The sequence below is a fragment of the Marmota monax genome, unplaced genomic scaffold, assembly GCF_021218885.2.
Source record: "Marmota monax isolate L192 unplaced genomic scaffold, Marmota_monax_Labrador192_F-V1.1 WCK01_AAM20220418_F8-fsc00014, whole genome shotgun sequence".
Taxonomy (NCBI): Eukaryota; Metazoa; Chordata; class Mammalia; order Rodentia; family Sciuridae; genus Marmota; species Marmota monax.
Window position 1 is genome coordinate 9,563,707 of NW_026695222.1, and position 27,517 is coordinate 9,591,223.

Genomic DNA, 27,517 nt, shown 5'->3' on the forward strand with positions numbered 1-27,517 from the left:
CTAAAAAAAATGTTAAAATGGTAAATTTTATGTTAAAAATATCTTACCATAGTAAAAAAAAAGCTTTCAAAAAAAAAAACAAGATATTTTTGTAGATATAGACAAGTGTAATAGACAAATGTTCTGGAATAACTCTAATTCTTTTGGAAAGGAGGAAATAAATGTGAGGATCATTGTACCCCATGTTAAGACTTACTGTTGGGGTACAATATCAGAAGCACATAAAGATGTCCCAGCTGATTTTTTAAAATATTTATTTTTTAATTATAGGTGGACACAATATTTTTATTTTATTTTTATGTGGTGCTGAGGATAGAACCCAGTGCCTCATGCATGCTAGATGAGAACTCTTCCCTCTTAAGCCACAATCCCAGCCCCTCCAGCTGATTTTTAACAGGGATACAAAGGCAATTCCATGGAGAAAGGAAGGGCTTTCGACGAGTTGCACTAGAGCACTCGAACAACCTGAACCTCACATTTTATACAAAAGGTAACTCAATATGAGTTACAGATTTAAATGTAAAACATAAATCTATAAAACTGTTAGAAAAAAAAAAACCAAGATCTTTGTTTCCAAGGGCCTGGAAAAGGTTTTTAGGCTTGACACCAAAAATACAATCCATAAAAGGAAAAACTGATATTTTAATAGGACCACATCACAACTGAAAGATTTTGCTTGTGGAATCCTGTTAAGAAGGTGAATAAACGAGCTGTATACAGGGAAAAATATTTGCAAATCATGTGTCTGACAAAGCAATTGTATTTAGAATATTAAAGTTCTGGGAACTCAACCACAAAGAAACAAAACAGTTCAACTATAAAATAGTCAAACAAGGTTTGAGGATGTGACTCAGTGATAGAGCATTTACCAAGCATGTGCCAGGCCCTGAGTTTGATCTGTAGTGGCACAAAAATGAGGGTGGGGAGGAAGAGAGAAGAAAGAGAGAAGGGAAGGAAGGAGGGAGAACGAGATGGAAAGAAGGAAGTGAGGAAGCCAATGGGTAAACCATCTCAAAGAGATATTTTACCCAAGAGGATAGATATATAGCAACCCCATGAAAGAGGTTCAGCCCCCATAACCATTAAGAGACATGCACTTTAAAACCACAGTGAAGTATCACTATACACCTTCCAAAGTGGCTAAAATTTAGAATAGCTATAAGCCAAATCCTAGGATTGGAAGAAAATGGTTTATTCATATGTTTGTGGGAACGTACAATGGTCCAGTCACTCTGGAAAATAGTTTGGCATTTTAAAAACTAAGTCTGTACTTACTAGATAATTCAGCAATTGTATTCGTGGGCATTTATGCCTGAGGAATGAAAAGCAATAGTCACACAAATACCTGGTCACCAGTGTTTGTAGTAACAGTACAGCAGTAACTGACAGCTTTGTTCATAACAGACAAGAATTGGAGGCAACCCAAATATCCTTCAACGGGTGATTAGCTCCATAAATTATGCTGCATACACACTGGACTAATAATACACACTATGGGATAAGATAATATACAGCCATGAAAAGAAATGAACTGTTGATACACAATGACTTTGATAAACCCTGAGGATATTTTGCTGCCTGAAGAAAATATTCTTAGAAATTCACATTATTGTATGCTTCCATTTATATAACATTTAAAACTAAAAGTTTGAGATTAATATATATATATATATATATATATATATATATTTTATTCCATTCATTTATTTTTATGTGGTACTGAGGATCGAACCTAGTGCCCTGCGCATGCTAGGTGAGCACTTTACTGCTGAGCCACAATCCTAGCCCCAAGATTTTTATATGTATAATACACACACACACACACACACACATACACACTTAATACTGAATATGAATGCTAAACCTTCAGATTTCTCTCATGCCTTCTGGCTCTGACCTCTAAACCTTCTTTTTAAATGGCTCATCAGCTTAAGTCAGGTCCAACCATACAGGAGAACAGGAATACACAGGGTGTGTACCCCAGAGGTGGAAATCTGGAGGGGGGACCTCTTGAAGCCTCCGCGCCCTGTACTGCATTTGGACTAGCACTAGCGGGTTGTAGACTGCTTCTCTGATCTCAGGTAGGTTGAGCTCTACACTCCATCAGTAAAATTTCCTCCCTTTTCCTTTCCCTTTGTCTTTGCCTTTCTCTTTTCATTTCCCTTTCCCTTTCCAGTCCTTCCTGTGCTGAGGATTGAAGCTAGGTCCTCAGGCATGCTAAGCACACTCTACAACTGAGCCATGTCCTCAGGCCTCGGATACACCTTCAATTCAGTAATATATGACACTATCGAGTTATGGATCACGCACATTTGTTGGATTATCTTTGCGTAGCTTCCTTGATTTGGGATCTAGTAAGAAGACTGATTAACCTGTTTAAAGTTGAGATTGTTTTCTTACTGACATCGTCATAGTCCAGCTCCACTGGAACAGCAGGCTGTGTTGTTGTAGCTGGAAATGATCAGCATTTTTCAGTCTTAGTGAAAATCTTGTCTTGTGCCACGGATGTTTTCCCCGGTGGGAAAGAGGGCTCATGCATAGAAGCAGCTCTTGTGTGGAGGTAGCCCTGCCGTGGCCAATGCCAGCTCTAGTTTTTTCCTCCCAGTGGTCTGTTGCTCCACCCTCTGAAGTCCCTGACATGGTGTTAGAGCTGTCCTTCTAGAAGGAGATCTTCCCCACACTTGCTTTGGAAGGTAATAATTTTACGTTTAAGAATCAAAGAGATGTTGATTTCCTCCCATGTTTGGGTGCTTCTTCCCTGGGCTGGGCTGTTTCCACACTTGCGAAAACAAGTGATGGCTGCTCACCATTGAGTCAGCTAAGCTGTCCTTAAATGCAGGTAAGTTCTCTGGGAAACATGTCCTTTGCTCTCTGGTTCAAATGACTGCAGTGATTACAAACCGTGTGACTAGACCTCTGGCATCATGTGTTCTCTGCTTGCCAGAGTACAGTCGAAGCTGGCTGTCTGCACAGGGGACAGTCTAGCTGTGCGCTGTGTAGACGACTGAGCCATGTCCTTTGGGTGGACATGTTGTGTTTTCAACAAGAGGCTTGTTATTGCTCTACTTCCCCCAGAGCTGTAGCTTTTCTAGGTGTAAAACAGCACTTAATTGTTTGCATGTGCATACACACTCACATGCACATTCCCTCTCTCTCTCCCTCCCTCTCAGCAACAGTTCCAAGTCCATGAGAATGTGGAGACTTATTTAAGCAAGAGAGTGGGGAAATGTCTCAGTGGTGCAGCTTAGGTCATTCGCTTCAGTTTCAGTGTGACTTTCAGTGCAGGTGAAGACTTTGTGCCTTTGAGTCTCAGTTTTTAAAGCAAAGGAAATCTAATTCTTGACTCAGAAATTCATGTCAACATTAGTGCTTTATAAATGGTAATGCCAAACTTCAGTTCCTTCACTCTGGACTGATCGGGGTTCCTTTCCATAATTAGGAACAGATCAAAACCTATAACTGCTGAGGGAAGTTGGAACAAACTATAAAATCTTTGTAGATGCAGTTTAAAATTTTTTTTTCAAAACCCCAAATACTCAGACTGAAAAGACCTGTGTGTAGGAAAGTGGTGGGTGTGTTGGGGCCAGGGGTGCCTTTTCTGGCCAGTGGTTCCTGTGGGTGAGGTCCCTTCCCTCAGCCTGGTCTTTCTGAGAGCTTTCTTAGTTGTTTGCCCAGTGAGCAGAGGCTCAGCGGCTTCTGAAGTGCCCGCAGTGTGGAAGGGTAGGTGTTCAAGACATAGAAGGGACAGGCAGGCGTTGTGTGTGCAGTGAGGAGGTGGGTGGCGGGGCTGAGTTCTGGCTCGTCACTCACTCTGCAACAGAGGTTGTTATTGTAAAGTGGAACTAACATTAAAGCCCTCTCCATGCTGAGCATTTCATCTAAGAGGCCAGAGTCCACCAGGGAAGGCAACCCAGATTTGTTAGGAGAACTGGGTGCCCATTCAGATTTTACAGGGATGCTTCCAGGTGCTAACAAGATGGCTGTGCCAAGGGGTGTGTGAGACTTTTGTTCCTTCAAATACACTTTTTAAAGTAACAGCTTTATTGAATTAGAATTCACATCCTATACAACTTTTCCAGGTAAAGTGCATAGTTCTGTAGGGTTTAGTAGATTCCCAGAGCTGTGTAGCCATCACCACAGTTGCTTTTAGAACATTTTTATTACTTCCAGAAGAAGCCTGTTAGCAAACCCTCCCTATGTCTCCTTCCTCTGGCAACTACCTCCTGTTCTTCCCATCTCTTCATTTGCTCATTCTGGACATTTCATATAAATTAAATGATATACTGTGTGCTCGCTCTTGACTGGCTTCTTTCACTTAGCATAATTTTTCAAAGTTCTTGTTTAGGATGCTTCACTATTTCTTGTTAAAGCTGAATGAGAGTCCATGGTATGTCTGTGCACATTTGTTTATCCACTTATCTGTTGATGGATATCTGGGTTGTTTTCACCTTTGGTTATTCTGTGTAATATCAGATATATGTTTATTTATTTATTTATTTATTTATTTTGTGTGTGTGTGTGTGTGTGTGCAATGCTGGGGATCGAATCCAGGCCCTTGCACTTACTAGGCAAGTGCTCTATCACTGAGCGATATGCTTACCCCGAGATATACTTTCATTGTTGATATTTATTGTACAATGATAATGTAGTCATCTGACTCCTGGCACTAGTATCTGAACTTTAATAGTCTTAGGAAGTAAAAAGTTATGAAATACCTTTCAAACTAACCTGTGATGTATGAGTTTTTCTTTGTTTCAAACTACATTTAAAAGGTTCTTGTCCTGCTTTGTGGTTTTCATCATGTCTCTAAAATACAAAATAGGGCTGGGGATGTGGTTCAGTGGTTGAGTATCACTGAGTTCAATCCCTGGTAGCATCCCCTCCCCCCCAAAAAAAAAGTGTGCTTGTGTATTCCTGGGAGCCATGAGAAGGGAGCCAGTGCTCCCTGTGCCCTGAGTCTATGTGAGGAGAAGCCACACCAGAGCTGATTTCTAAGAAACCTGAGGCAAGGTAGTGGGGGTGTTTGAGGTGGGGAGAGAGTGACCAGTTGCTTTCAGAAACTTAGCAGGAAGGATGGTGCTTGTGAGTAAGGAGCTGAGAGCTGGTAGAGCCTCGTGAAGAGACTGCAGTTCCCTGAGGGGTGTGATCGTGGTGTGAAGACCGCTGGAAGGCATTGAAATGTTGTAAATCAAGAAGTGATATAGATGAGTGTTTAGAAAAACCCTGTGACAGCAGCTGGAGTGTGGGTTGGAAGGAGACAAGCCTGAGTCAATAAGTTCAAGTGGGATTCTTGGGTAGAAGCCCAGAATCCCCTGATGACCTTCAGGTACCCCCTATAGCAATTGCCCTGCACAGTGCCCACCATCATAGACTGGTTTCCTCACCATGTGAAGATTTCCTTATAGGAAACACTGTATTTTCTATTTCCCTGTTCTCAGTGTCATGGCATTGCACAGTTGTTGATACAACAGCTGTCAGGTAGGGATCAGAATTTTGTTCTTTTTCGTAGTTTTTAGCCACAGGTGGGCAGTCTGTGGAATGTTAGAGATGGGGTCAGAGCTCCTTCTCTCTCAGCCCGCCCCCCCACCCTGGTGAGGGTGGCAGAGGGAGCTTCCCAGGGAGCCAGCTGTCTTCACCCTCAAGCAGCAGCACCTTAGAAGTGTCAGGGCTCCTCCCTGAGGGCTGGGAGGCCTGGGAAGCTGCCCCTAGTGGGTCATGTTTGTATTTTCTCCTGTTCCGGCAGCTGTGTGTAACAGGCACATCCTCTTCCCACATAAAGGTGTTCTATCCATTTCCTGTCTGCTGGCATCTTCCCCCAGCATCACCCTGAGTAACAACACAGGTTCTGACTGACAGAGGCACTAAGCAGTGATCAGCCCTGATGGAGGGAGGGGACAGGCCATTGGCTTCAATTGCCTTCTCTTACAGTAGGAAGTCAGTAAAGGATACCTAAAATGGATGGGTTAAGAAAAACAATAAAAATTTAGTGATAATAAGGTAACTCCTAGAAGAACTGGGAAAACATAAAGGTGGAGGCCTCTGGAGACAAGCTGAAATAAGAGGAGAGAGGGGCCAAGGACCATTGCTTTTCATGACGAGTCTTTTGGTAGTTTTGATATTTCAACCAAGTATAAGTGGTTCCCTGATGATTTTTTAAATATGTAATAAACGTGATAAAATGGAAAAGGAATTCTACAGAATGGTGAAAGGGAATGGCTGGAAGAAAATTCAGGAAAGCAAGCACAGAGCAGGAATGATGTGGCAGAGGGAGCTTCACAGTTTTCATAGAGACTCATTTCATTCTCTCAGAGACATACAAAAACCTCTGGGCTTCATTGACCCCTGAGACTTGGGGATATTCCTCTGATCGGATCTTCATTTGTTGGCTGCTGCTCTGAGTGCCCTGGGCCCTCACTGTCCTGAGGGAAGTCATCCTCACTCATGTATGACAGACAGACATGGATGCAAAATAGTCACTGAGGTTCCAGAGCTTCCATAGACCCACCATGCAGACATTCCATCGTCCTATGCACTTTAAAAATGCTAAAGCATCCTCTGTTTCCTCCTGTTTTAGTCAGTTTCTGTGCTGCTATGAATAAAGGATCTGACCAGAATAACTACAGAGGAGGAAGAGTTTATTTGAGAGCTCACGGTGTCAGAGGTGTTAGTCCATAGAAGGCCAGCTCCATTTCTCAGGACTCAAGATGAGGCTGAACATTATGGTGGAGTGTGTGGCAGAGAGAAGCAGCTCACATCATGGTGACCAAGAAGCAGAGAGAGACTCCACTTGTCAGATACAAATTTATACACCAAAGCCACATCCCCATTTCTACCTCCTCCAGCCACACCCTACCAATTCAGTTAATCCTTAATTCACTGATCAGGCTAAGGCTATAATCCAATCATTTCTTCTCCAAACCTTCTTGCATTGTCTCATATGTGAGCTTTCGGGGGACACCTCACATCCAAACCACAATACCTTCCTTTCCCAGAGGTCATGTATGGGCCCTTTTGCTTCGAAACACTGTCGTCTATCCTATCTTTCCCCACCACCCTCACCTCCCTTCAGGGTTTTAACCTAAACAAGTGAGGATGATTAGTTTTGCAGTGCAGTTCCTAAACAACTAAAGATTTTGTTCAATGGCATAAGTATGGGAGGAGATTTTTTTTTTTAGTTCTTATTTCTGAGTTTCCCAAAGTGTGGCCTTTGGACACCAGGGCAGCTTCAGATACAGGAGTGGGAGTGGGGGGCCAGGGGTTCTACTACAGCAAGCTCTGCAGAGTTGGAACCAAGGTACTTTTGTAATACAATAGTATTTCTGTTCTTGTATGAGAGAGATGACCTTTACATTTTTCTCCTACAACAATTCAAAAGTCTGGAATTGCCAGGCATGATGGTGCATATCTATAATCCCAGCTACTCAGGAGGCTGAGGCAGAAGGATCCCAAGTTCAAGACCCTGTCTCAAAATAAAATTTAAAAAAGAGACTAGGGATGTAGCTCAGTAGTACAGTGCCTCTAGGTTTAATCCCCATTTAAAAAAAAAAAAAGTCAGGAATCAGTGTCTTCGTAGTGAACAATAGAGGAATCTTCTCCAGGACATCTTGTTGTCTTTTAATTCACAGCCGTAATAGAAGGTGGAATATAACCAGAAGGTAAACTGTCACATGCCCTGAAAGGGAAGTGAATCAAGCACCAAGAGATCCTAGAGCAGAGTGAGCCAGTTCCCATTGGTATTGGGTGAGGGAACAAGTGATAGGGCTGGGCCCTGAAGGACCAGGAGGACCCACTGTGGACTGGGAGGGAGGCTCTCTGGTGGCTGGTGTCAAGGATAGTAATTCAACACACTGAAAACATTTGTTTAACTTAAGCACAGAATTAGTGTGCAGGAAGTGCAGATCCACTGTATTTTTCTCAAATCCTTGGGACTAACTGGGCTTCTGAGTTTCTTGGAATTTGTCTGACACATCCAGAGGCTCTTGGGGCAAACATGCCATAAACAAGTACCTTGGTGAAAGTTGAGTTGGAAATCAGCTTGTGGAAATGTAGGGAGCACAGATTTTATGTTTCTTAGACTATGGATGTAACTACCTACTGTTGAAAAGGATGATGCTGTAAGTTGTTTATAAATAAGAATGAGATTTTCTTCTTTGTATTAAAATAGATGGTGATATAGGAAGTTCTCACTACCTTTGCAATCAGAAAATCCCCCCAATCCATTTCAGCACTTTCAGGAAAAAAAGTTTCAGATTTCAGAGCCTTTTGTATTTTGAATTTTTATCTTCAGGATGTTCACCTGGTAATGTCTAGACAAATATTCCCAGATTTTAAAAAAATTCAAAATCTGAAATACTAGTCCCAAGCATTTCCAGATGAGAGATACTAAACTGGTACCTTTGTCTCTCCAAGAGGGCTTGGCTTCCTAAAGAAAGAAGGGAAAACACCTTAACATTTGGCCAATAATAAATATGTTGTAGGTGATTCCAAGGTCACAGTTATTATTATAGACCTTTCTTCGTAATCTAAAAAAAAAAAAATTAGAAAATAAGAGAACAAACAACCCAGTCAACAAATGGGCCAAGGACCTGAACAGACACTTCTCAGAGGAGGACATACAGTCAATCAACAAGTACATGAAAAAATGCTCAACATCTCTAGCTGTCAGAGAAATGCAAATCAAAACCACCCTAAGATACCATCTCACTCCAGTAAGATTGGCAGCCATTATGAAGTCAAACAACAACAAGTGCTGGCGAGGATGTGGGGAAAAGGGTACACTTGTACATTGCTGGTGGGACTGCAGATTGGTGCAGCCAATTTGGAAAGCAGTATGGAGATTTCTTGGAAAGCTGGGAATGGAGCCACCATTTGACCCAGCTATTCCCCTTCTTGGTCTATTCCCTAAAGACCTAAAAAGAGCATGCTACAGGGACACTGCTACATCGATGTTCATAGCAGCACAGTTCACAATAGCAAGACTGTGGAACCAACCTAGATGCCCTTCAATAGACGAATGGATAAAAAAAATGTGGCATTTATACACAATGGAGTATTACTCTGCATTAAAAAATGACAAAATCATAGAATTTGCAGGGAAATGGATGGCATTAGAGCAGATTATGCTAAGTGAAGCTAGCCAATCCCTAAAAAACAAATGCCAAATGTCTTCTTTGATATAAGGAGAGTAACTAAGATCAGAGTAGGGACGAAGAGCAGGAGAAGAAGATTAACATTTAACAGGGATGAGAGGTGGGAGGGAAAGGGAGAGAGAAGGGAAATTGCATGGTAATGGAAGGAGACCCTCAGGGTTATACAGTGGAGAGGGTAGAGAGAGAGGAGGGGAGGGGAGGGGAGAGGTGGGGAGGGGGGAGGGTGGAGGATGGGAAAGGCAGCGGAGCACAACAGACACTAGTATGGCAATATGTAAATCAATGGATGTGTAATTGATGTGATTCTGCAATCTGTGTATGGGGTGAAGGTGGGAGTTCATAACCCACTTGAATCAAAGTGTGGAATATGATATGTCAAGAAATTTGTAATGTTTTGAACAACCCACAATAAAAAATTAAAAAATAAAATAAAATGCTGAAATCACAATGTATCTTATAGCCAATGATTTAAAATATATTACAGCTTTTTTAGGGGGGTCTAAAGACTGTTAACTATAGAGTAAAATTATTTTGAGTTCCAACTGATAACAAATTGTCAGATGGCAATGTAAAAAATTTGAGACAATTTCTTAAATAAAGTATCTTGAGGTGAGTACACATTGGGTACATAAATATTGAAGGAATAAGGGCTCAAACAGACCCTGCCCACCTAAGGTAGATCCAAGGATTAGTACTGGGATGGAACCAAGAGAACAGAAAAGAACACGTGTCCAAGGGAGGAGCAGCAGATCGATTTGCCTGTCACTGGGGTTTCAGTGTCACCAATGGGGTTTCAGGATAGGAATCTGAGGCGGCAGACTGAAGGAACTTCAGATCCAGTGCACAGTGCAGAGGAGGCTCCAGGAGGTTGTGTGGAAGCCTTAGAATATCATTTTTTAAATATTTATTATTTTTAGTAGTAGGTGGACACAATATCTTTATTTTATTTTTATGTGGTACTGAGGATCAGACTCAGTGCCTCATGTGTGACAGGTGAGCACCCTACCATTGAGCCACAACTCCAGCCCCTTGGAGTATGACTCTTGGGTTTACAACTCAACAGGGAAAGAAAGTAAAGGATGAAGGACCTTGCCCTAAGTGAAAAATTTTTTTCATTAACTTCTTTAAAATGTAAAAATCTGTCTTTCAGTTCAACTCTTGAAATGAGGAGGGCGAATCAATGGTGCTATTTTGTAGCCAATTAATCTGCCACCTCTTTTTCTGCCATAGATTGCCTTCTCTTAACACATCAACTTTATGGACCTGGTGCAGTTCTTCATGACTTTTCTTCAGGTAATTTCCTTCATATAAATCATACCTGTCCTTTTGATTAAGTCCTTAACTGCATAATCAGCTGTTAGCTCATAAAAGATAAAGGAATAGCCAGATGCGGTGGCACTCACTTATAATCCCAGCTTGAGACAAGAAGATTGCAAGTCAAATCAATTTGGTAATTTAGTGAAACCCTTTCTCAAAATTTAAAAGTGTGAAGGGCTGGGATACAGCTCAGTGCTAGAGCACCCCTGGGTTCAATCCCTAGTCCTATAAAAATTAAAATTAAAAAGATAAGATAATAATTCTATGTTTCCCAACAGACCAAAATTACTTTATATGTATCCTGAAAAATTGCGTATCAGTTACATTAATGTAAACTCAGTCTAAGTTGACAAAAGGGAAATATTTGATTTGCAGGTTCTGGCTTGGGGAGGCAGTTTTGCATGTACCCTATACTAAATTACAGATAATCTGAATCTTGGGAAGAATTTGGCACTAAATGTTAATAATGGTTACTGATGTGAGCTACATATATGCTTCCTCTTGGTTTAAGAGATAATTATGGGGCTGGGGATGTGGCTCAAGCGGTAGCGCGCTCGCCTGGCATGCGTGCAGCCCGGGTTCGATCCTCAGCACCACATACAAACAAAGATGTTGTGTCCGCCGAAAACTAAAATAAATAAATAAATAAATATTAAAAAAAAAGAGATAATTATTCCAGTAATTAATTATGCAGTTTTGAAGCTAAAAGTGATTTTTTTTAGCCCCTGGGATTCTCTCTTTTATTTTCATAGTATTTCTTATTTTAATTTTATTTTTCTGGAAATACTATTTAGAGACAATTGAAAAAGATTAAAATGTGCTACCATTCTTTATAAGAGAAAGTAACAGCAGCCTTCCTCACACCTTCCCACTCCCTTCTCTCCCAATTTAAATTGTTCTGGCTGTGTTTTACCTCTCTCCAGTTATCTCTTGATGTCCTCTAGAAGATGAGGGTTTACTCTTACATTGCCCCATCCAGCAACTCCCCCCACCCAGCAACACAAGTGGGAATAATTTCCCATTTCAGCCCCAGCCTAAATGTCTTTATTTTTATCCTCACAATTTGATTAAGAATTTGATTACTGGGGTTGGGGTTGTGGCTCAGCGGTAGAGCACTTGCTTCACATGTGTGAGGCTCTGGGTTCCATCCTCAGCACCACATAAAAATAAATAAACAAAATAAAGGTATTTTGTCCATTTACAACTGAAAAAAGTTAAAAAAAGAACTTGATCACTAAATTTTAGATTGGGATTAATTTCCCACTTAAGCTATTTTCAAATAAAAATTTAAGGTATTTTGCCACAGAACAGTTAAAAGAATAACAGAGATAGGTGCAGTGACATACACCTATAATCCCAGCTACTTGGGAGGCTGAGGCAGGAAGATCTTAAGTTTGAGGCCAGACTCAGCAACTTAGTGAGACCCTGTCCCATAGTTTTTAATAAAAGGGCTGTTAATGTAGCTCAGGACTAGAGTGCCCTAGGTTTAATCTCCAATACTGGAGGAAAAGAACAAAAGCATGTATTATTATAAAACACATTCCTCTCAATAAATTAGAAAAAAAGAAGTGCTCATTAAGCCTAAAGAAAGTAGCGGAGCAGGGAGTGGCCGTGCAAGCCTGTAATCCCAGTGACTTGGGAGGTTGAGGTAGGACGATAGCAAGTACAAGGTCAGCCTGGGCAATTTAGTGAGACCCTGAGCAACTTAGGAAGACCCTGCTTCAAAATAGAAAAACAAAAAAGGTTGGGCATGTATTTCATTGTTAAAGTGCTTCTGAGTGCAATCTCCTAGTGCGAAAAAAGTTAAAACTGAAAAAAAAAAAAGAAAGAAGAAGGAAGTGTGGAATGTAACTAAGTATAGAAATCAATGACCTAAGAACAAAAGTCCAGTAGACTGGATTAAAAGGACCATAACTTATTTTTTTTTTTTCTTTTTTGGTACCAGGGATTGCACCCAGCAGCACTTAACCACTGAGCCATATCCCCAGCCTTTTTTTTTTTTTTTTAAATTTCTAGATGGTCTTGCTAAATTGTTGAGGCTAGCCTTGAATTTGGAATCTCCTGCCTCAGCCTCAGAAGTTGCTGGGATTACAGGCATGCGCCACAGTGCCCAACTGCTAAATTGGATATTTGAAAAGAATAATATTATAAATACCAATGTTGGAAATAAAAAAGGGAAGATTACTCTAAATCCTACACTTTCCCCTCAGAAAAGTATTTAATAAACAACTGCATGTGAATAAATTTGAGAATATAAAAGATGGAACAGAAACATTTATAAAAAGGACTATTTACAACTTAACAAAACTGACCCAGAAGAAATAGAAAACCTGAATAATCCATGTTTATTTCAAAAAACAATACATAGTTTAAATTTTCCCACAGTGAAAACTGTCGGCCTTGTGGCTTCATTGGTAACATAGCCTTTTAAGAAAGAAATAATATCTGGGCTGGGGATATAGCTCAGCTGGTAGAGTGCTTGCCTTACATGCACAAGGCCCTCGGTTCAATCCACAGCACCACAAAAAAGAAAGAAAGAAATAATATCAATATAAGTAAATCTTGAGAAAGGATAAAGAAGGAGAGACTGCGATTTGTGTTACGATCTTAGCACAATCTGACAAGAATATCATAAGAAAGAAATTTACAAGTCACTCTCACTTAAGAATGAAGAAACAAAATCTGTCAATAATAAAAAATGCTAATAAATCATGACCCTGTGGGTTTATGTAGAAATGGCAAGATTGATTTAGCATCAGACAGGCAATCAGTATAATTCACATTAATTGCATAAAGGAGGAGAATAATAATGATCATCTTCATTGCTCAGGGAAAAATTTAATAAAAAGTTAATATCTCTTCATTTAAAAACCTCAGAAAACTAGGAATAGAAAGAAATTTCTTTAAATCTGATGAAAGATCTATAGAAAGTCAGCAGCAAAATACATTCTTAATGAAGAATGAGACAGATATCTGCTATCACTTCTATTCCACATTGTAATGGAGGTTCTAACCACTACCAAAATACACACAAAAAAGTAAGTAAGTACATAAATAAATAAAGGTTGAAAAGGATAAACATCATCATTACTCATGGCATAATTGTATTCCTAAAATTTCTAAAGAATCTACAGATAAAGCATTAAATATAATGAGATAGGGTAGAGATAGGGTAGGGGGGGAAATAGGTATGGAGGAAGGACTCCTGCAGACAGCCTGGGATCTGCCTCAGTCCCTGGCATCCTGCCACTAACCGATCGGGCAAAACCCGATTGGTCATAAAGATCAATCTTTATGACCAAAAGATGGCCTTGCTCTCCAAGCCAGCTCCCACTGGTTTCATACACGGGCACACCAGAAGAATCTCCTGACCAAACTTGACCTTTCTACTCATTTCGACTGATTACCATGTGTTGTCACCCACCCTTTAGCTGCATGATTTGATGCTAATGAAGTTGGGTAAGATTCCATGAAGAGTCTCCCAGAAAAGTTTCTCCATACTGAACCCCTGCTTCTGAATATTCACTCTCTTAAACATTATAAACCACATCCCACCTAAGAGGCAGCTCAGCTCCTAGGGTGTGTATCTTTTGCTTTCAAACAACCTCTTCCTCTGCTACTAAAACTTGAAGTGTCCTGAAATTCCTTTCTGTGACCATGGTCAAGAGCCTGGAGAGTTCAAATGAAGGTTTCCTCTGCTCTAAAGAGAGACCCCTGAGACCCCTAGCCAGTGACACTAATAAGTGAATTTAGTAAAGTCACTAGGCACAAAAGCAACGTAGCTCTCTTCCGGGTCTTATCATAAGGGTGATGCTGACATGAGAACCATGCAATTGTATTTCCCACAGCAAACCATCAGGTGGCCACCTCGAGGACCCTTTGTACCATGAAAGCAGAAATCTCTTCCTGGGTGATGCTGGGAGCTGATGGTCTTGAGTCAAGACTCATCCACATCTTGATGGACCCACTCTGCCTGATATGAGCTGACGAGATTGAAAAAGAGACCTATTGACAAGATCCAGCTTGACCCTCTTAATAAGTTTCACTTGAAATATGTTATTTGTACTTCAGTTGCTAATGCATTTTGTTCTCCTGAGTGCCGGAGACCAAGCGTTTTCTATAACCTTAATTAGCTTCTGTAAGCTGACTCTCCACCAGAAGCATGGTCGTGGCCCTCCAGTCTTGAAGAACTGAAAAAAAGACATTCAGTATTTCTAAAGAAAACAGTATTTCCATTTCTATAGTTCACCAGCAAAAATAAAATTCCCATGTTTTTGTTCCTCCAATAAATAAAATTATTTAAAGTTACAATGTATCTAGACCAAGAAAAAATTGGGGGTGGGGATAAAAGAGTCCACTGTGCCTCCCCCAAAGTGGACATTTTGTGAAGCTACAATGATCATTATGGCACTGGCACAAAATCAGATTAGCCAGTGGAATACCAGGCATAACTAAGGAAACAGATAAAGTTTAAAAGTCTCCGATTTGTGCTGGGCGTGGTGGGACATAGCTATAATCCCAGATATTTGAGAGACTAAAAGCAGGAGGATCGCAAGTTCAAGACCAGCCTTGGCAAATAGACAAGACCCTTTCTCAAAATCAAAAGGACTGAGGATGTAGCTCAGCAGTAGAGAGCTTGAAGAGCATGCAGGAGGCCCTGGTTTTGATACCCAAACACATACAGACACAAAGTAGAGAAAATAAAAAACCATGATTAATATATACCTGCCTCCTCTCTTGACCTTCAGGAAAAGGTATTCAAACTTCCTGGGACTCAAGCCACAAAGGACCCTAGGGGAAGCCAAACTCAGTGCTCTTGACTATTTCTTAAGAGAGCCGAGGACCGCTGCTTCCGCTCTTCCCACCAAATGGAGACTTCTGGAAGAGCCAGATGGGTTGAAAGAGGGCAGTGGGAGGAGAAATCCAAGTCTGAGGGGAGAGGCACATCTGAAGCCTGGGGGTCCCCTGGCTCAGGGTCGAGAACTTGAGGACTGAGACTTGGGAGAGCAGAGCTGGCACCAGGCTGAGAGCATAGAGGTACAGAAGTGGTTGCAAGACAGAGGGAGCCTTGGCAACCTAGAGCTGAGCAGGGGTGCTGAGGGGCAATGGACTTGAAGCTGGGGGGCACTGGCCCAACTCAACTACGACTTACTGTCTTTGGCCACCCACCTGCCAGATGCTCAGGTCTGCCCCTGGGGTGGGTGTCCTTCCTCTGACACTCCAGTATACAGTCATCTCTCACCCCCTTGACCCCCATCTTGAGCTCCTTACTTGAAAGAAAGGGAGTGTTCACACCTCTGAGTGGTTGTGGCCACCTACAAAGGTGGAGAGGTGGCTGCCCCGTGTAGTCCCACCTTGGTCTTGAGTGACCTTTCCTCATCTACTCTCCCCTTCCATGGGCCAGAAAGCAAGTAGATTTTGTAGAATTAAACACAACCCATTGCACCAGCATGATGGTTTGCACTACGCTTCAGGGGCCATGATCATCAGCTGCAGAAAGCTTACCGTAGCTTCCCAATTCATGAAGCAGATTACAGACAGCAAATTACTATAGCAGACCACAGATAGATGTGTTACCATGACCAGGGTGGACAGGCTGACTGTGATTCTTAGACTATACACTGAATGCTTGGGTTTCCTTTTTTTGGTTTGTTTGCTGTTGTTTTCAGTGCGAGGGATGAAACCCAGGCCTTTCACATGCTAGGCAAGTGCTTTACCACTGAGCTATATCCTCTGTCCTCGAATGCTTTGGTTTTAAAGATTAATAGAAACAACAAAAATCATGGAGAGAAAGAACTTCTATGTGGTCCTAAAGAGGGTCTTCTGGTGACAGAAATCTAACTCAAACGAGCTTTGGGGAAGGAGACACCTATGGGCTCACATCACAGATATTGTCAGCTTCTGCATTCTCTCGCTCTGCATCTTGACTTTTTCTCTCTTAGTTGGACTCTTGCTCAGGCAGGTTCTCCTCAAGATGTCCCTGGTAGCTTCAGGCTTCCTTTTCTCCAACCCAATGCAAAGATGGCACCTTTGATAGTCCCAGAATTAACTGATTAGTCCAGCCTGGATTACACATTCATTCATGAACCAATCACTATTGCTGTAATTCACTGTAGGGCCTGGGGTCATGGAGGATTGAGGTGACCAAGGCAGTACAGCCACAAAGATTGAGAGTGGAAAAGGAGTGGTTTGCACAAAAGAAGAGACAGACTTTATCACCAAAAGGAAGAATGCATGCCAGACAAAAATGTCTCTTGTGTGAAGTATTTGCTTCTAGGATGACTTTCAAGAGATTCCCTCACCGATTCCCCATTAATTCTCCAACTTCATCATCCTCCAAGCAAAAGCCTGCCATACCCAGTTGTCCAATAGGGACTTGGACCTATGCAAAACACAAAGATGAAGAGGGGGCTCCCAACAGATGTCAGTGTCAGCTTGCTTTGTAAAAATGTATCCATGCCAAACATAGATTCGTATGTTTTATAGAATGATAATAGCAATGACAGCCTGCTGTCAATGCAGGAGGCTAAGGCAGGAGGATCTCAAGTTCAAGGTCAGCCTGGGTAACTTAGTGAAACCCTATCTCAAAATTATATATATATATATATATATATATATATATATATATATATATATAGAGAGAGAGAGAGAGAGAGAGAGAGAGAGAGAGATAGCTCAGTCATAGAATTCTTGCCTAGCATATGAGGGGCCCTGGGTTCAATTCCTACTACTGTAAAAAATAAAATAAATAATATGTTATAGGAGAATGTCAGAGAAAATTTATAGGCTTTTATCTTGTCTGTGTTCTCTCTTTCATAATTTTTTAACTCACTGGGAGTTAAACTCTCTCTAGGAGATTAACACCCTCTTTACTCTTAAATAATCTCTTCCAAGAAGGAAGAATTGTTCATGGGCTCTTCTAATAAGGAATTTCATTCTGACCTGCACCTTGTTAGCTGAATTCTACTGTATTTGCCTTTATCACATTGTCCCAGAGGTGGAACACCTATAAAAACTTATATTGAGCAACAAATATGCTACTTTTGGTAAATTTGAAATAATATTTGAGTAGTTGAATAAGATTTGAAAATTTGGGACAATGGGTTAGAAGTCAAGATAGATGATATGATTTCTTTTTTGTGTTTTAAATCGCAATGTTGAAATTTTTAATATCAACATTTATTGATAAAATAACTTTTTGGTTAGTCAAAACAATGTTGCCTCATACAGATCAGAAGAAAACATTAAATAAACATTCTACAAAGCATGCCTTTTGAAGACCAGAGTTCTTCAAAAGCATCAAGGATAGTATTAAGGAAAGACCCAGAAACTCCTTCAGATGGGAGGAGACTAAGGAGAGACCACAACTAAATGCCATGTGGGAAACTAGATTGGATCTTGGAACAGAAAAAGAACTTTAGTGGGAAAATCAGGGGCTTCAAAATGGTCTATGATTTAACAGTATTGTACCAATGGTAATTTCCTAGCTCTAACAGTTGTACTCTGATTATGTAAGATGGTGAGATTATGGGAAGCTCGGTGAAAGTTATAAGGGGACAGCTAATATTTTCGCAAATTTTATTCAAGCCTAAAACTACTTAACAAAAGGTCAACAATAAAAGTATAAAGAAAAGGGGGAAAATTAGGAGGTTTTTAAAAGTTAAGTTTAGCAGAGTCTCCTTGGGTTATGTGGGTGTTGCTTTGAGGGTACAGGGGCACTAGTGCAATGGGTCTGTCATATTCAGGTGTTGGATTTCATGTCTCTGGATACACCTGGAGAGGCAGCCTGTTGGTGGGGACAGAGAGGGAGGAGGATCATTCCCTCTGCAAAGGCTCCTCCCAAAGGGAGCAGAGCGCATGGGTCAGAGCACACATCTGCGTGTCTGCTGCTTTTCTGCTTAGGGGCACTGCCCAGCTGGGACTCTGCCTGGAGCGGTCCTTCTCTGTTCATGGTCAAGCATGGCACACTGCTTGGGGCCTGTGCTGCTGCTGCTGCTGCTGCCACTACTACTACTACTGGGTGAGCACCTGTCTCCTCCCTTGGATCCTGAGCCCTGGCCTTCTGTCCTGCTTCTCAGAGGCAGTTCTGAAGGGTGAGAGAAAGATTCCAGGAAAAGCTGGAATACACAAAGGGGAGCCAGAGAAAAGCCTAGCAGTCTGCCCTGCTACGCATGCTATGTACACAATCTTTGGACCTAGCTGAAAAACACCCACCTCCTAAGTCCCATCTTGGTACCTCTGCCCCAGGTGCTTTCCTTTCCTATTGCCTCCCCTCCCCCAGCTGTCTTTCTGCCCCAGCCCAGTGCTCCGTTCCTAGTCTTGGAGATTCACACCGGCTCATTGCCCGGCATCTTCAGTGTCTCACTGCCTTTCATCTGCTGCACCCTCTAACTAGCCCTTCTCCACACAAAGGAGGGGTGACTTTTTGGGGCTTGGTGTGGTGTGAAGAATGGGGTCTGGTAAAGGTTTAAGGCATGGGATATCTTGAAGCTGAGGTGTGCTATTTTGAGAGTGGAGAGGAGGTAAGGGTGCTCCCAGAAAGGTAAGCAAAGGAACAGGTGGTTACAAGACCTCAGGTGGCACTAGGTGCTGTTGTGCATGGCTGAGGCCTGGGCATGTACCCAGCAAAGCAGGAGAGCAGGCTGCTCTGGGCCTCTGGGCCTCTGGGTGGGGCGGGGAAGAGGGCCCTCTCCCATCTGCCCCCTGCACTAGTGTACTTATTCCAAGCCTTCAGAGTCTGTCCTTCAAGCCTGAAGCCACAGCAAGAATCACCATGATCCAAGCCATCCAATCCACAATCTAGGAAGAAAGAGGTGGCAAGTGCCAGAGAATGGCCCTGCTCCCAGCCCTGAGTCAGCATGCCCCCCTCCCAGCAAGTCACACATAGCAAGACAGATGAGGGGCCAGGTTAGGCCCTTTATATTCAGACTGGGGAATGGTTTCAGCAAAGGGCTGGGAAAGGGGAAAGAGTCAGCTTGGTTTCAATGACTCAAGTCCTAGGATGGATCTGCCAAATCCTAACTTCAGGATACCATGGCTTGCCTGGATTCACAGGTGATGGATGGCACATGTGAGCACAGTTTGCTCTCTGTCTACTCCGTCTGTTTGATTCTACTGTGGCAGAAGCCCTCTCTGCTTCAAGCAGGGTATCACCTGTTACCAGGTCATACCTTCATGGAAACCCCTGATGACAAGGTCCTGTAGCTTGCCATCAGAGACTTCTCTGAAATCACACCCAGCAGCCAGGTCTAAGCGGTCTCTCCAATGGCCTGAGCCTTTTCAGGGAATCCTTTTGCCTGGCTGGTGGAGAGGCTGGGGAAGCCAGAGTCCAGATTGGGAAGGATGAGTTAGACCCCCTGAGGGCACATCTGGAAGGACTAGGGAGGGATAACACCTTCTGCCACAGAGGACATGAGGAGGTGCAGTAGGTGGTTAGGAAAGAGGGAGAACTAGGAACCTATAGAACCAAAGAGTCTCCATGTGGGGAAAGAGTGGAAGAAGAGGAAAGGTCAGGCGCTCTATTGTGCCAAAAAGAAAGGATGAGCGGCCACTGTCCTCAGTGTCATTTCGGATAAGTCACTATTAGCCAGGTCTTCAGGAAGCTTCACTGATTCCCCATTAGGGAGGGCCCGTGAGGGTGGGAAGCGTCAAGTGGATTCATCTCTAGATAAGTGCTGCAGTTGTGGGTGCGGGGGTACCTGGGGAGTTATGGGCCTTAGCTTCTGAAGAGGGTGCGGACCAGCCTCCAGGCATCCCATCTATCCCTAACTTGTTACAAAGGCTCGCAGAACCTGCCGCTGCCCATTCCGTGAACGAGGTCCGGCCGGTACCAATCAGCCACACTTTTGGTCCTCTCTCTGTCCCCGCTTGGGTCTTGAGCATCCCACAAATTCCGGGGATGTGGCGGGGTGAAAAGTGCACGTAGGGTGCACAGAGAACTGAAGCTTGCCCCCACCTCCACCAGGGTCTGCAAGCTCCGCTGGGGGGAACCGCTGCGTGGACGCTGCAGAAGCGTGTACAGCCAACGCGCTGTGCCAGCGGCTGCGCACCAAGTACGTGGCTCAGTGTCTGGGTCAGGTCGCACAAGGGAGCTGCCCCCGCTCCCGCTGCCACAGCGCCCTGCGCCGCTTCTTTTCCCTCGGTCCTCAGGCGCTCACCCACGCGCTGCTCTTCTGTCCATGTACGAGCCCCGCGTGCGCCGAGCGACGGCGCCAAACCTTCGTACCCGCCTGTGCCTTCTCGGGGCTGGGCCATGAGCCGCCCTCCTGCCTTGCAGCCTTGGACGCTTGCGAGAAGAGCCTGGTCTGCAGGTGCGCGGGGCGGGGTTGACTTGGGATGGGTTGGGCGGGTTTCCTGGGCTGAGCAGGGCGGATCCTCTTGCCAGCTCACCTCCCTTCCGCCCCACCCCGCGCAGGCCCCGGCTCCTGGCTTTTCAGGCCTCTTGCGCGTCGACCCCCAGCTCCCAAGACGGTTGCCTGCGGGACCAGGGCCCCCGTTGCCTGCGCGCCTACGCGGGCCTGGTGGGTACGCATGGTTGGGATCCGGGCGTCGGCCGGGGCTCTCCAGAAGATGCCTCTGCCAGTGTGGGCCGATGACCCCTCCTTTGGGATCCCCCAGGCACCGCGATCACCCCCAACTACGTGGACAACACGAGCGCGCGGGTGGCTCCCTGGTGCGACTGCAGAGCCAGCGGAAACCGGCATGAGGAGTGCGAAGCCTTCCGGGGGCTCTTTACAAGGAACCGCTGCTTGGGTGAGGGGCAGGGATGGCGCGAGAGCCCGGGTGACCGCCTGGCTGGCAGAGTCTCTTTTAGAGGGAAGGAAACTGAGGCTTCTTGAGGCAGCCACTCAAGCACATTCCCTCCTCTGCTATCTGTCATCGTACCCCTGTGGGAAACGTGCCCCGCTGTCTCTAGAGACCAGGTCACAGAATCCTAGTAGTGTCAAGGCAGAGGTCCCTAAGGTCGGGAGGGGGCAAGAGTTAAAACAAGTTGCTCAGGGCCTGGGATTGACCAAGGGGAGACTTCTACTTCCAGCACTTCCGATTCCTTTCTTATGTGCTACCTCCCTCCTCTGGTGAGCTCCTCTCATGGGGTCCTAATGTCTTAATGGTCTGAGAGTTAGGGATCCTGAGTTTGAAACCTGACTCTGCCACTTTCTAGCTGAAAGTTTGTTAATTCCTGTAAGCCTTTTTATGTTCATCTGTAAAATGGGGGTATAATTGTCACCTCCTATCGGGATGGAAGACTAGAGTAGTGAGTCACTCTGGGAACAGTCGTCCTTATTTTGTTATTCCTTAGCATGCACCTCCCATTTGTCCCAGAAGCCATTCCTTGAAGATGCCAGGGGAACTTGCTGTGCTTGGGGTTCCCAGTCAAGCTCACCCTGGACCCCTTCCTCCATAGATGGTGCCATACAATCCTTTGACAGCCAATGGCCCCCAATCCTGCAGGACCAGCTGGATTCCCACCACAACCCTGGGCAGCGCCTCTTACAGGTAGGTGCAGTCAGTTCCTGCACTGCCGCTTTCTGAGATTTCCCACCCAGACCTGCAGAGATGGAAGCCTGATTGGCTTGGGGATGGGGTGCAGGTAGAAAGCAATGCCAGGCTCCTATCTCCAGTCCTCACTCTGCTCCAACTCCTAAGGTGTCCTCCGCTGACAGGCCCCTGGAAGGGAGCTCCTTGCAGTCCATACTCCCTGTTCTGGCTCTCCAGTCCTTGCTCTAAGACAGCAGACCTTGGACCACAAGGTGACTACACATTACTGCCTGGGGTTCAGGACCATGTCTCTGGTTTATTGCCCCCTGAAAAGTGACTGGCTAGCCCTCCCACCTGCCCTTTGCCCATCTGGACACCTGTGTGCCCATGCCCTGGAGTGAGGGTTGGAGACTGGGGGCCTGACAGCAAAAACCCTGGTTTTCTGTCAATAGTCATCTTGGTTGTAGGTCCCTTTCTTCATAGACCTTGAGACAACTGGATTCTCTCACTGGGGAGGCACAGGAGAGGGTCACCTTTGCAGAGGCCTCACTAGCATCCCAAGATTACCATCTGGACTCCTGGAACTCTAAGAAACTGTGTCAGCCTCCCAGGCAGGTAGCACCCTAAGGAATGCATGGAAATAGACTCCCTCTAGCACTGCAGCCTTTGAGGGCATCCTCCCAGATAGGCAAAAACTGCACCCCAGAACTAATGTTGGCAGAGTGATTCCTGTCCATGATATGCTGCTTGGTGGGCACCCCCTGGAGTGAAAGAATCCAGTCCCTACCCTGCCCCTGCTTTGAACTGGCACTTGGTCATCCATTTTCCCCCATGGTTTCCCCAGCACTAGAAATAGTGCTGTGCTCAATAAACCCACATGCACTGAGACTGACGTTGTTTTCATGTTGTGTGTGTCCTCCAGAGCCTGGAGACCAGTTTGCTGTGGGGTGTGCCCCTCCTGTCCTATGTGACTTCAGATGTCCCCAGAACTTCTCTGGGCCCTATCAGGCTACCTACAGATGCTGAAATGAATTAACTCTCAGGCCCTATAGTCAGGGACTTTTTTGCTTTTGTCCCTTTTCTGCTAGTTTTCAGATAAGGAAACTATATTTTCCAACTTCCCTTACATCTGGGGTGGCCAGATGACACACTTTAAACTAGTGTGACCCACAAATGCTACAAACAATGTTAAATTGCAGTCCTGGGCTGGGCATGGTGAGGCATGCCTGTAATCCCAGTGACTTGGGAGGCTGAGGCAAGAGGATTGCAAATTTGAGGCCAGCTCCTGCAACTTAACAAGACACTGTCTCTAAATAAATACATAAGTAAAAAGACATGGAGATATAGCTCAGTGGAAGAACGCCTCTGAGTTCAATCCCCAGTATTTGGAAGAGGGGTGGGAATTATATTAGTTCCATACCCAGCACTGAAAAAAAAATTTGCGTTCTGCAAAGGAGTTTGGGGAGGGCTGTGTACAACACAAGGGTTTGGGTACTAATCCTCTGCCTGTTTCCTTCTTCCTGGGAAGCTTGGAGACTCCTGACGAGGAAAGGGTTACCAGGCTGCCCCTTCTGGGATCCTTCTGAAAACTCCAAATAAAAATTGAATACTGTATAGGAAAGCATAGGCATATACCTTCCAAAAGGATCCTTTTGCTGAAGTGGAGGCCGTTGGTGCCTTGCTCAGAGACCTCCTGGGCCTGGGCAACACATGCCCAGCTATGATGATGGTGTTGCTTACCCAACTCACAGCTGTCTCCTTCTCTAGAGAATCACTGCCCAGAAACACTTGTTAGGTTATATGCTGCTCCCGAGGTAGCTACAGTCCAGCACCGACTGAGGCAGAGGTATAAGGGCCTGGCCTGCCTGCCTCAGGGTGGGACAATTCTGTCTGCTGAAACCACCTCCTGGCTCAGCTCCTGCCCCTGCCCTCCTGCCTCCCTCATTTACAGGTTCCCCTAAGGCTTCATTGTGTGAGAATCCTGGTCTTGGGCTTAGCTCCTGGAGAGCCTGACGAAAGATGCAGTGGTTAAGTACAGACCATACCAAAACTTAGGCCTAGGGCTGTCCAGGCCAAAACAGCAGCTCTGGGAATGGGTGTGCACATTGCAACTCAAACCAAACCCACAGGCTGCTTGCTGAGACTGTCATTCAGCTCCCAGCTTCAGCCAGGATGCTCCTGATTATAACATTAATTCAAAGTGGTTTGAGCATGTGCCTGAGCAACCCAGGCTTTAGGCACAGCTGTCTCCAGGTTTAAATTATATTGCCTCGGTCAGTCTTCCTGGTGGCTTTCCTCTGCCATCAGACAGGCCCTTGCCAAGAGGTAGGTAGGATTCCAGTGTCCTAGGTTTACTAGCAGTCCCTACAGAGAAAAGTACCCTTTTCCCAGCATTCATGGGCTGTCCCAGGCAGCACTTTGATGGATCAAGCATGAGTTGTGGGTTTCTTTCTATGGCCTGGAGCATGATATTAGCCTAGGGTCATCTTGATGTTTTAAATAAACAGAAGGTGTTGGGCAGAGCAAAGCTGAGTTCAACCTGTTCTCCCCTCATAAAGAAGAGGGAGTTGGGTGCAGTGGTGCACAGCTATAATTGGGAGGCTGAGGCTGGAGGACTGCAAGTTCTAGGCCAGGTTCAGCAACTTAGTGAGACCCTGTCACAGAAGTGAAAAATAAAAAGGGCTAGGGATATAACATAATGGTAGAGCATCCCTGGATTCAATGGTCAATTCCCAGTACAGAACACACAAACAAAAAGGAGAAGAGGAGGGAATTCTCCCTTTCCACACACCTGCATGAGAATGGATACCTGTACCTGGATTGGGGAGACAGGGTGTGTTGGGGGATGGGATCGTGAAAGCATCACCCTGCTCTGTTCACTGCAATCACACGGTGGCCCAAATGAAGAATTAAACATCTGCTAATGATTTCCTTATGTGAAGGTGTGTGAAACCCTGCCCCATTTTCAACTTGGAGTAAAATGTAGACATTTTAAAAGAGTAGAAATTACTCCAAATAAAAGTAAAATACTGTATAGGAAAGCATAGGCATATACCATCCAAACAATTGGGCAGATGAAGCAAATAGAACCTATTTGAAAATTGTAAAAGTGGTTCCATGGCTGCCACCGGTCCCAAAGGTGCCCATGTCCTACTCCCCAAAAACCTGCAAATGTCACCAGAGAGGCAAAAGAGTGTTTAACCTTATATGGCAAAAGATGTGATTAAGTTATGGATCTTGAGAGGAGGGTCTTATCCTGGACCAGCCTAGTAGGCACTACATGCTATTCCACCTCTCCTAACAGCCATGCAGAGAGGGACTAGATACAGACAGAGGAACAGGCAAGGTGAAGCCATGCAGAGGTCAGAGGGATGCAGCCACAAGCCCATGGATGTAAGGAGCACCAGAACCTAGAGGCAAGGCATGGATTTTCCCCAGAGCCTCCAGAAGGAGCAAGTTCCTGCCAATACCTCAGTTTCAGATGTCTGACCTCCAGAATTGTTGAGAATAAATATCCATTGTTTTAAGTCATCAAAACTGTGGTAATTTGTTACAGTTGCCCTCAGGAAACCAGTAAAGTTGCCTAAACTTGTTAGAGTTTGGATTTTGTTACTTCTACCTAAAAAGGTTCTGGTTTGTGCACTGGTATTAAGTTTGGCTCAAAACCTCAAGGCTGATTCCAGCAGCGGCCCCCACCCCACATGTGAGCCACCATGTCCTGCCAGGCAGCTGTCACTGTCATGTACATACTGTCAGAGACTGAAGTCCTGACTAGGGACTATATCTGCACACCCGCCCCCAGGAACTGGGTCTCTATTACCTGTTGCCAATATTGATTCCCCAGCCAGCAGGTGACTGGAGCTGGGGCTGAGGCAGAAAGGCAGGTGCTGGAAGCTCTGTGGATTTGTTGGTGGAAACTTCATGCCTCATGAATGCCTTTCTGGCTTGAAGCCCAGCATCTAAGTGCACAGTTCATGTGGAAACCACTCACTGCCACTCCTCCCCAGGGGAGTCAGGCCAGGCCAAGCTCACATTTTTTGCAGGAAGCGTGAACACTGGCCAATGAAATTTCCAGAAGACCAGGTCAGAGACTGTGCAGGACTTCCTGAGTGGTCCCCCATGTAGACAGCAGCTTGCCATAAAACTTGGCATGCCCATAAATGTGGCAGGGACAGGGCCCCACTTTACTGGCCTGCAAAGGTCTGCAATGAAGGAGGTCTTGTGTGACTGTTCTGCCAGAGACATGTCAGTCCACACCCAAGTGAGCCTCCAGACAAAGGCAGAAGATACAGAGAGAAAAATTAGGATGAGTATCCACATAAAAATATAAAACACACAAATTCAAGGGACTGGAGATAAGGACAGGAATTAAGCAAAGAGCAGGAAAGGCTTACAAATGGCCCTGCAGCACAGCCAAGTCAGCACACTTAAGTCACTGGGATCATCTGGTCTAACCCTTTTCTTGTGTCGGGGACAAAGAGAAGAAGGAAATCTTACCAGGCATGTTACATAGCTCCTAATATACGGCTATGAGGTATGTGTTCAGATGTGACCTGTGCATCTGTGTGGGGATGTGGAGTCAAAATGCCATTGCTATTCTATTTTCCAAGAATAATGATCAGCTCTTGGTAAAGCTTTTAAGAAAACAAACTTCAGTATTCTCTTGATTTATAAGTAGTTTAGTTGTTTTTCTCAAAAACTGCAGATTAAACCAGCCCTCAAATACTTTGTGTATAGGTGTATTTATCTGTTTCTAAAATAATTAGAAATAGATATTTTTTCATCTTCACAAATAGCCAGCAAGACATTTGAAAGTTGGGCAAGAGGTGAGTGGGTCAATTCCTTGTTACATGGGAGAGTCTCACACCCATCACAGCCTGCCCACTAAATTACACTGGTACTTTCCTTGTCAGCAAGTCAAAACCACCACCTATATCTAAAAAGTCCCCTAGGGGCAGCTGCCTGGTGAGTACCTGGACCCACGAGGTATGCTGCCACTCAAGGCCCCTGCACCTGCTGCTCCCTGTTTGGAATGCTCTTCTATCAAACATCTGTACTCCCACTTCCTCCATTCAGCTCTCTGCTCAGCTGTCACCTTATCTGAATGGCCCTCCCCAGCCACAGTATGTTAAGTAGTAATTCCCCCAGCACTTTCTATACCAACCCTCCTTTTACCTCTTTTCACAGAACTTATCATTTGACTTTTTTTTTTTTTTTTTTTTGCGTGGGGAGGGTACTGGGGATTGAACTCAGTGGCACTCGACCACTGAGCCTCATCCCCAGCCCTGTTATGTATTTTATTTAGAGTCAGGGCCTCGCTGAGTTGCTTAGTGCCTTCCTTTTGCTGAGGATGGCTTTGAACTCAAGATCCTCCTGCCTCAGCTTCTTGAGCTGGTTTCATTTGATATTTTGTTTATCATCATCTGCCCCACTAGAATCTAAACTCTTCAAGGACAGGGAGTTTGTCCATTTTGTTCAGTGCAAAATATCTGGCCCTTTGTGCTCAGTATATAAAAAAATTCAATGACTTGATGAATAAATCTAGAGGAATAATTAACTAAAATGGGTAGGGA

The 27,517-nt window shown here is 44.4% G+C and overlaps 2 protein-coding genes and 1 long non-coding RNA gene across 3 annotated transcripts in view; 2 read left to right on the forward strand and 1 right to left on the reverse strand.

Moving 5' to 3' along the window:
• The first annotated feature begins 1,846 nt into the window (after nucleotides 1–1,846).
• Nucleotides 1,847–15,146, forward strand: LOC131423754 (uncharacterized). Its single transcript, XR_009225763.1, has 3 exons — nucleotides 1,847–2,693; nucleotides 10,380–10,442; nucleotides 14,315–15,146. It is a non-coding gene; the product is annotated as an uncharacterized LOC131423754 (long non-coding RNA).
• A 1,093-nt stretch (nucleotides 15,147–16,239) lies between these two features.
• LOC124085877 (attractin) overlaps nucleotides 16,240–27,517 on the reverse strand; it is a 165,586-nt gene continuing 154,308 nt past the window's right edge. The window contains exon 29 of the mRNA XM_058575316.1: nucleotides 16,240–16,494. Within this exon, the coding sequence (XP_058431299.1) occupies nucleotides 16,436–16,494 (59 nt within the window). The 3' untranslated portion in view covers nucleotides 16,240–16,435. The remainder of the gene's footprint in view (nucleotides 16,495–27,517) is intronic.
• Nucleotides 18,426–22,832, forward strand: Gfra4 (GDNF family receptor alpha 4). The gene is made up of 7 exons (XM_046432981.1): nucleotides 18,426–18,486; nucleotides 20,431–20,776; nucleotides 20,881–20,990; nucleotides 21,084–21,218; nucleotides 21,871–21,962; nucleotides 22,130–22,216; nucleotides 22,412–22,832. Exons 1-7 carry the CDS (start codon nucleotides 18,426–18,428, stop codon nucleotides 22,532–22,534), a joined length of 954 nt encoding a protein of 317 aa, XP_046288937.1. The 3' UTR covers nucleotides 22,535–22,832.

Excerpts from the sequence above, each read along its gene's own strand:
- Gfra4 (XM_046432981.1), top strand. The coding sequence starts at position 18,426 with ATGGCACACTGCTTGGGGCCTGTGCTGCTGCTGCTGCTGCTGCCACTA. Across the intron at positions 20,777-20,880 it reads GAGAAGAGCCTGGTCTGCAG|GCCCCGGCTCCTGGCTTTTC; the intron begins GTGCGCGGGGCG and ends CACCCCGCGCAG. Across the intron at positions 20,991-21,083 it reads CGCCTACGCGGGCCTGGTGG|GCACCGCGATCACCCCCAAC; the intron begins GTACGCATGGTT and ends GGGATCCCCCAG.